This window comes from Epinephelus fuscoguttatus, linkage group LG19 (assembly GCF_011397635.1).
Source record: "Epinephelus fuscoguttatus linkage group LG19, E.fuscoguttatus.final_Chr_v1".
In the NCBI taxonomy this organism is placed as follows: Eukaryota; Metazoa; Chordata; class Actinopteri; order Perciformes; family Serranidae; genus Epinephelus; species Epinephelus fuscoguttatus.
Window position 1 is genome coordinate 28,931,922 of NC_064770.1, and position 8,377 is coordinate 28,940,298.

Below are 8,377 nucleotides of genomic sequence, written 5' to 3' on the forward strand. Positions count from 1 at the left end.
ACTTATATTGCTTCTCAACATACTTGCTGTTATTTCGTTCTTAAGGGTTTCGCTATGGTCTTTATTTTTGAAAGAATACACCGGAAGTATAAGCACAATCATTTCTGCATTGACGCTACTTTGACTTTTGACGTAGTGCTGCAGTTCATCACTTTGACCACTAGATGTCGATAAACATACATTATCCTCAGGTTAGCCTTAAACTGTCTTAACTCTGGTATTAACATATCTTAAGGTAAACTGGTCCTCACATTGTTAAAACACAACTCTTAAACCTGCAGTAACTTATTTTGGGGCACTTAATGGCAATGAAAGCAGACTGAACACAACATGGTCTATACCATTGTAAGGCAGATCAAGGCAGAGTGTGGTCGGGAATTCCCGCGCTGCAAATTTACAACCAGGCCTGCTAAAATGCTGACTCATTTCTGAGTTTTAGAACTCAGGGCACTCTATTTTTAAAAAACCAATCATGCCTAATTCCTAACATATATATGATAAATTCAATAAGAAATGTTACTTTTATAAACCACATTTTATATTCAATATTCCTATTTTCAGTGCACTTTTAACTGCTGCAAGCTGTAAACTGCCACAACAAACACAATTATGTTCATGTTTACATTGGTTATTTGAGCACAGGGAACCCAAATATGTGATTCTAAAAACAATCAGATCATCTGTGACTTGTTTTGACTTTGGTATGAACAAAGAGGTGTCTTCCTTAGTGTGGAGGTAAACTGGTCTCCACACCAGGAAACAGTTGTTAGAGGAGCTCCTACATAATACAGTTATCACCAGTATTAATAATACTATTATTTTTATATGAATGTTATTATGTTACTGTGGTAATTCATCATAGTCACACAAATAATGCACTGATGGTATTGTAATTAATAATCAGGGGTGTCGTAGCGGGGGGAAAGTGGGACTAATTACCCTGGGCATGAGGGAGGGCCTCGAAAAGCCTGGAATTAAATTTTGGTTATGTTTGGACTTTTTTTTTTTTTTTTCTAAAGGATTAGTGCCATAGCTACATTAAAAGTGGCTGAGTAAATCGATTGAAACACTGAACTTGTATTAAAAAAGGACAGTAGAAGCTCTCCGAGGCCCCTCTCCCCCTTTAGGTGTGCAAAATTGTTTAATCTGCCCCTGCACTAGAGTTCGTCTCTAAACCAGCAAGCAAACTGACTTTGTAAAAAATTATAATAATAATCAAAAGGTGCGTGAAAGAGACATGGGTCAAGAGAGGAAGGGCAGGGGGCCCACAGAGACTTCTTATGTACAGGGCCCAGAATTTGGTGCTACGCCCCTGTAAATATTGACATCATTAGTGTGCATTAACCACTTTATTAAATTTAGTAGTGTAGTTGCGTACTGTGACCACTAGACGGCAGTGAACACATTCAAACAACTCTTAGGTCTCATGTAAACTCATACTAACGATGGTGTAAATTCCACCAAGGCAGACGCAGTACCACACTGTAACTTCCGGTCATATATTTCGAAATAAAAGCCTGGTGCATAAATTAAGGTGGATAAAACATTTACAAAGAAGGTAATTATTGCAGAGCTCTTTATCGTAATGTGTTATATGAAGCAGACGTTTAAAAAGTTTGGAACTATGAGTTCAAATTCCCTTGCTGATATTCATGATGAGTTGAGAAGAACCATCTGTGGGGAAAAAGAAGTTTCCCCGGTTGGCCACACCCTATTAGGGCTACTCCTGTTCATGATTGGACTGATGTGCTAGCTGTGGGCGGAGTCATTAGCTAAAGCTCCACTGTGATTGGCTCATTGCAACGTCTGTCTGTACGCCGTCGGTTCATTGGTTGTTTGACAACGGGGATTAACGTGAAAACGCTCTGCTTTCAATGAGCCCACAATGGAGACTAAATAGGAACTCGCACGGATTCAGGCTTTTAATTTATTCATTATATGGAGTTTAATTGTTGATAGTAGCTTCTAAAATCTTTGGCTCATTTTTGACACGCATTTCTAGCGAGGAAAACAAGTTTCGGACAGGTCCTGAAGTTTGTCTACAAGTGTTCTGAATAAGGAAATCGTCTCCGGCTAACGTTATGTAGCAAGCTAATCTCATTTATCCATCCGTAAAGTCAGCTATCATTTCACAGACTCCTCCATTAAACTCCTACATTAAAGGTAAGTTAACATTTCCCATTTTACAACCAGCACTCGTTCAAGTAAGGAAGACTTAACATAAAGTCAACTAACGTCAGCTGATAGTAACCTTAAATCTGGGTCAGTGTCTTCGCCATGTCGGTGTAGGGAGGAAGAGGGTTAATTTACAGCAACCGGTTTGATTTGTTCATGTTCACCTGACAACTCGGCTAATCCGATGTAAAATCATGGCTACCTGCTGATTTAATCCCATCCAGGCATGACCGAGTACAAACTTGTGGTGGTCGGGGCAGGAGGTGTGGGGAAGAGTGCTCTCACCATCCAGCTCATCCAGAACCACTTCGTAGATGAATATGATCCAACCATCGAGGTAAGGCACCAACCATTAGACCATTAGACACAGAGTGCTGGTGAAGTTAAGTGTAATATAGCGGTAAATACAACATTTGGAGTTTACCATGAATATGCATGGTCAGTTTAATGTGTTCATCAAAAAGTGAGTTATTCATATTTATGCCATTGTACCTGTCAGAGTGAAATAGGTTTTTAAGGGGAACACCACCCAAATTAAGAATGTTATTTCCTTGGCCTAGGAAAGTATAATCAATGTCTGTGAACATGAGCTACTCTCTGTCAAAGCCAGAAACCAGAGAGGTAAGTCTCAAACTTGTGATGTCATCGGATATAAAGCATGGAGCTGCTCCATAGACAATGGTTGCGAGGGTGATTTTGTTTAGACCCACAGAATATTTGTTTCCTTTTTCATACCCAGATGAGCTTTATACTATTGTAGAAAATGTACTCATATAGTCTGAACATTTCCCTGGCTCTTTCACCCTTTGTTCATCATTCATTGTCAGTGGAGCAGCTCCAGACTTTGTACTTGATGACATCACAAGTTTGAGTTTTAGCACTCTATTTTTTGGATTTGGGAAAGTTGTTCATGTTAACTAATATTTCTGGACTGTCTTAGACCACAGGCACAACATGTATGAATTTTGAAAATGGGTGAAGTTCCCCTTTAAAGGTTTGGATAGCATTAAACACCCACTGCTTACTCATATCACCTGTTTCTACACATTAACCAATACACAGGAAATGATATTACATTCTCCCATGCTTTAAGAAGTTGTGGAAGATGTACTCAGATTCGTCCCCTCCCTTTGCCCTTACAATATTTCATTTGTATCAGGACAAAGTTCTTTGGTCGCAATTGTACTTTGGTGTCTCGTAAATCAACGTGGGCTGGACACTTTTATGTAAGACATACCTAAGAAACGTAAATAAATCTGGCAATACTAACGTGAAAATACTCTGTTACAAGTAGAAGTTCTGCATTAAATACCTTAAATTATAGTATTAACCATAAAAGGCACCTAAAAGTCAAAAGTGAACTTAATTATGCAGCAGAATGGCCCCTTCAGTCATAATATTTAATATCTTATCATAGGACTATTATTACTGATCCATAATAGGTAATAAGCTTTTTAATGTTGTAGCCAGTAGAGGTTGAAGTTACATTTAACCATTTCAAATACTGCTGGGTGGTTAATTATGTAACAATGCTGCATCATATCTTATATGGGTGGGAATCGCCTATCTCTCATGATAAGATATTATCATGATACTTCAGTCAAGATGCAGTTTTCTTGCATCTTTTAGATGATTTGTAGTGTGCTTTCTTTTCTCACTTTGTTGCCTGTAAATGACAAGTTGGTTGCAAATCTTCATTTTATGTCAGTGTTAAATACATACCTGAATGTTCACTGTAAAACTTTCCATTCGAGGTCTTGTTGCTACATGACGCGGCAGTATGACTGTGAGAAAAAAAACCCTGGAAGTAACATGATGCAATCCATTGTCAGATTTCTTGGCAGACACGTTTGCCTGCATGATCATGTCACTGCTATGTTACAGGACTCGTACAGAAAACAGGTGGTGATTGATGGAGAGACTTGTCTGTTGGACATTCTGGACACTGCAGGTCAGGAGGAGTATAGCGCCATGAGGGACCAATATATGAGGACAGGGGAGGGCTTCCTCTGTGTGTTTGCCATCAACAACACCAAATCCTTTGAGGACGTTCACCTCTATAGGTACAAGATGCGTCACACCGCCTTAGGCTTGTATCAGTAATAAAACACATCTGGAGAAAGAAGTTGAAACTAGACTGTTGAAGAAGGACAAACAGTATTTTAATAGCGTGCATGTTTAAGTTGGCACAGTCAGGAATCCAGCTGTGTAAATGCACTGTGCTGGCTCGGGCAGTCTAGCACTACAGACCGTTTCCTGATCAGCAGGAACTGCACTCGAAATTATCAGTGCCTAATATCTATAGACATGCTGAGTGTGGTCACAAGTTGTGGGGGCATTATTGCACTAGAATCTAGTTCACATTTTTGAATTAATCCAAATACATAAAGCGAAACTGAAGAAAACATTAGTGGTGCAAAGATAAAGTAGAGTGGCCTCAGTCACTTAGGTGTGTGTCTCTCCTCCTCAGAGAGCAGATCAACAGGGTGAAGGACAGTGACAGTGTTCCAATGGTGCTGGTGGGGAATAAAAGTGACCTGAGTACCCGCACAGTGGAGACGCGGCAGGCGCAGGAGCTGGCACGAAGCTATGGAGTACCATTTGTGGAGACCTCTGCCAAAACCAGACAGGTACATAGGAAAGATAGTGACTGTGTTAACATGCACACTAATATTCCACATATGACAATATTCTGAATGTGATACAGGTCATGGTAAAGTATATTCCAATTAGGCCTTATTCCAAATGTAGCATTTTTTGATAAGGCATGTGGGATATGCAGGCATTATTCAGGTTTTAGTAGCATTCTTTGACATTTATACAGCGCATTTGAAATATGTGTCTCAATCTGAGTTTTAACCGCAGTTTGCGACACACTGCCTGTTCATGTTCACAAACCAGCTAACTAGCCCAAAAGAAGAAGCCCACATTTCTAGACAGAAGAAGACTCCTACTTCTAAACATTGTGGGAGAGTTGGATATCACCAGATTTTTGTATATGTGCAAGTATCCTAAGGCCAACCTTTTCAAGGAGGTGGTTGAAGGAATGAAAGAGGGAGACTGCACAGTTGAATAAGTGCACCACAATCAGAAAATCCTATTTTGGTGCAAAGCAAAATGGCACAAGCGGCTCCAGTCATTCCACTTTTCCATATTTTAACATGATAACCAACATGTTAGGGCATGCTAATCAAAGTATGCACAGCTGCAAGTAACCATGGCATGTAAACAGCTTAGTGGGAATGTTATCTGTTTTGGAATAAAGGCAAAAACCAGAATATTATATGCGTGTAAACATAGTAACACCTGTATTCTGTTTGCAATGAGGCATGCATGTGCCTTGTTTGAGAAAGGAGGACATCAGCAAATCAGTGCATGAAATATAATTTTTAATCACCCAAATCCCATTTCATTAAACAAATTTGAATCTTCATTTTTTTTCGTGCATCAAATATTTTTCTGTCTGTCTTGCAGGGTGTGGAGGAAGCTTTCTATTCACTAGTGCGGGAGATTAGAAGATACAAGGAGACCAACCGCAGCAACAAGAAGAGCAAGAAGAACACTCAGAGACGTTGCATAATACTATAGCAAACCACACACACACAGTATCCTTTACAGCACTTGTTTCACGCTCGCCCTCACACACTGCACCTCCTCTGTCACATCGGAGATGTCCAGCACCACTCAGGACAGAGAAGCAGACGTGGCAAAATCCATTTTTTTTTACTGCTGTCACAGTTTCCACTTACAGTATGTCACCACAAGATTTGCCATTTAGTCATCTGGTGTGCAGTGTCTATTTAACGCTGTGAATTCAGTTTGTTTTTGTTTTTGTTTGGTGACCAAACAACTAGAAACTGCAGATTTTAGAAGAGTTTTTTTTTTTCTTTTTGGTTAAAGCCAGCATTTGTGCAAACGTAATTGGAGTCTCTCGAAGACAGATTGAATTTGTCTGGAAGGATAATTCTCTTTTTACTAATAATAATTTTGTCCAGCCGGTGCTTTTACAGTCTGTTAAGCTCCTGTTGACTATTTAGGGGCCAAGGATTCACAGTGGTGTGTTGCTCTTTGCACTGCCACATCAGGTGACGCATTCAGTCCAAATCTCTAAAATTGTTCTAGGATTCAACACATTGTTTAGGGCAGTGAAATTTATGACAATTTTTATATGATTTCTAGGGCTGGATGTTGGTACGCCATACCTGCTGAGCTTACCGAAGTAAACTAATACCACATGTTAATGAAACTTCTCCAGTTAGAGATACCTGCATTCGATGTTTTTTGTACCCATATATAGAAAAAAATGACTATTTGAATTTTTTTGCTTGTAGCCAGTCACTGCAAGCATTTTTGCAAAGTGCGATTGGCCCACTGCTGCAGCTACAACTCATACAGTCTGTGGTGTGGTGAAGTGGAGCATGCCATATTTGACTGATTTGGCAGTTCAGTGTGCAGAGATGCTATCAAAATGTTCAAAAGTATGGTTGCACTGCACGTCTTTGGTGTCTGGTATCATTTTAAACAACTGAATGCTTCGATTCACATAGGTATAAAATTAAGTTTTAAAAAAGGTATCAAATGACGTACTCTACTGGTATTTGTACAGATATCGTGATTTTTTTTTTAGACAGAGATACCCAGCCCTAGTGATCGCCCACTACACATTTGGTTTCACAAAGTCCCACAAGTAACATAGAAACAGTGTCATATTGACTGTTTACTGTGAAAACATTTTGCTTCCAGATGATTGGTTAAAACTTTTTCCAAGTTTAGAAAAGTAAGTTGTCTTCCCCTTGTTCTGTTGCACAGGTTAGTGTGTCCTCTGGGGCTTGAAACACATCAGTAAAATTTTTTTTTTTTTTCTTCTTACAAAGATCATGTCACTTAAGATACTGAAGCAGTATAGGATCACCGCTGTAACAAAACCTCAAAATTGTGTTCCAGACTCCCAGGTGCACTTTATTCATTTTCTGTTATGTGTTTATTGTAGAATATAGGATTAGTTAGTGCCATTTTAAAAAGGTTACTCAGGAATATGGTGTTGTATTAGGAACTGAGGAATACAGCAGACTGAGAGCTGTGTCAAATGATTGGTTGAGATCTTGATGCCTCTGTCCATCATTAACTTACAGTTTGAAGTGTCAGCCCTGCCGTTTGTTCCACACAGTTGCACTGTATTCCAAAGTCCTCTTTTAACGCAGTTTTTGTGTCAGTCACAGTGGTGTTGGTGATGTGGGACAACATTTAAACCACACTGATGCTGAAACCAGCAAGAACTCTTCAGCGCTCAGAGGCAGTCATGTTATCAGAACATACTTGATGCTGAATAACGAGTCAATAGGGCATCAATTTTTTATAGCAGTGTTTGTCTTCTTTGATAATGACTCTGGCACCCTAAATGTAATGGATTGTTAAATTTCTATTTTTGTAGCATTACAAACGTCTTTCCCCGATTTAAAACCCCACATCTGCATTGAGAAACTGGAGGGTTCCCACTTTGCTATGGTGTTAAACCAGCAGCTTCCAAATGCCTGTCTTATTATCTGGACTTAATGTAGTCCCACTGATTTAAATAAATATTAAAAGTTGGAACAAGTCTCTCACTGACAGCTATGTGAAATCTTTAATGCACTCTGCTGTAATGAACAAGTAAATGTCATCAGCTTTTACGTCTTTGTGTTCTGTTCACCTGAGGTGGAGCTTTACTGGTGAAAGGCGTTCAGGGGGTAAATGTATTTTCAAAAAGAGATGCAGGACATGATAAGAACTTATCTCAATCTAAGTAGAGATAGTGATTGTGGTGTGTTTACGCCCGATGTGATTTGGAATTACTGATTAGAAAGACCTCATCTTTTCATGTGGAAGAACAAACACTACATTCAGCTTCCCCCCTCAGTTTGTGCCGTCAAAGGCTGGAAATCAGGTGGCATCAGTGGAGAGGAAGGGGTGTGGTTTGAGGTTTGATTGAGACAATAACACTGAAGAGGTCTGCAGTGAAGTTCCTCTTTTCATTTCTGAAAAAGTTAAACTGACATCAAAGTAAAAGTGTAAGACTGGGGAATGTACAAACACTTTGAACCTCTTCCCACACAGGACATGTCACATGTACATTTACCGTCTGGTGTGGTTTAGCATCCTGTATGTAAATTTCTGCAGTGATTGTTAAACTAGTAGTGATCACACATGACAGGCCAAAAAGGAA

At 39.4% G+C, this 8,377-nt stretch overlaps 1 protein-coding gene across 1 annotated transcript; it reads left to right on the forward strand.

Annotated features, from left to right (window-relative positions):
* The first annotated feature begins 1,849 nt into the window (after positions 1-1,849).
* Positions 1,850-7,784, forward strand: zgc:55558 (GTPase KRas). The gene is made up of 5 exons (XM_049562217.1): positions 1,850-2,163; positions 2,400-2,512; positions 4,060-4,238; positions 4,646-4,805; positions 5,650-7,784. The coding sequence occupies exons 2-5, from the start codon at positions 2,402-2,404 to the stop codon at positions 5,761-5,763; spliced, it is 564 nt and encodes a 187-aa protein (XP_049418174.1). The 5' UTR covers positions 1,850-2,163; positions 2,400-2,401; the 3' UTR covers positions 5,764-7,784.
* Positions 7,785-8,377: the final 593 nt, after the last annotated feature.

Bases quoted from the DNA above. Each gene is read 5' to 3' on its own strand.
- zgc:55558 (XM_049562217.1), top strand. From the start codon at position 2,402: ATGACCGAGTACAAACTTGTGGTGGTCGGGGCAGGAGGTGTGGGGAAG. The intron at 2,513-4,059 runs GTAAGGCACCAA...GCTATGTTACAG, and splicing joins AATATGATCCAACCATCGAG to GACTCGTACAGAAAACAGGT. The intron at 4,239-4,645 runs GTACAAGATGCG...TCTCCTCCTCAG, and splicing joins GAGGACGTTCACCTCTATAG to AGAGCAGATCAACAGGGTGA.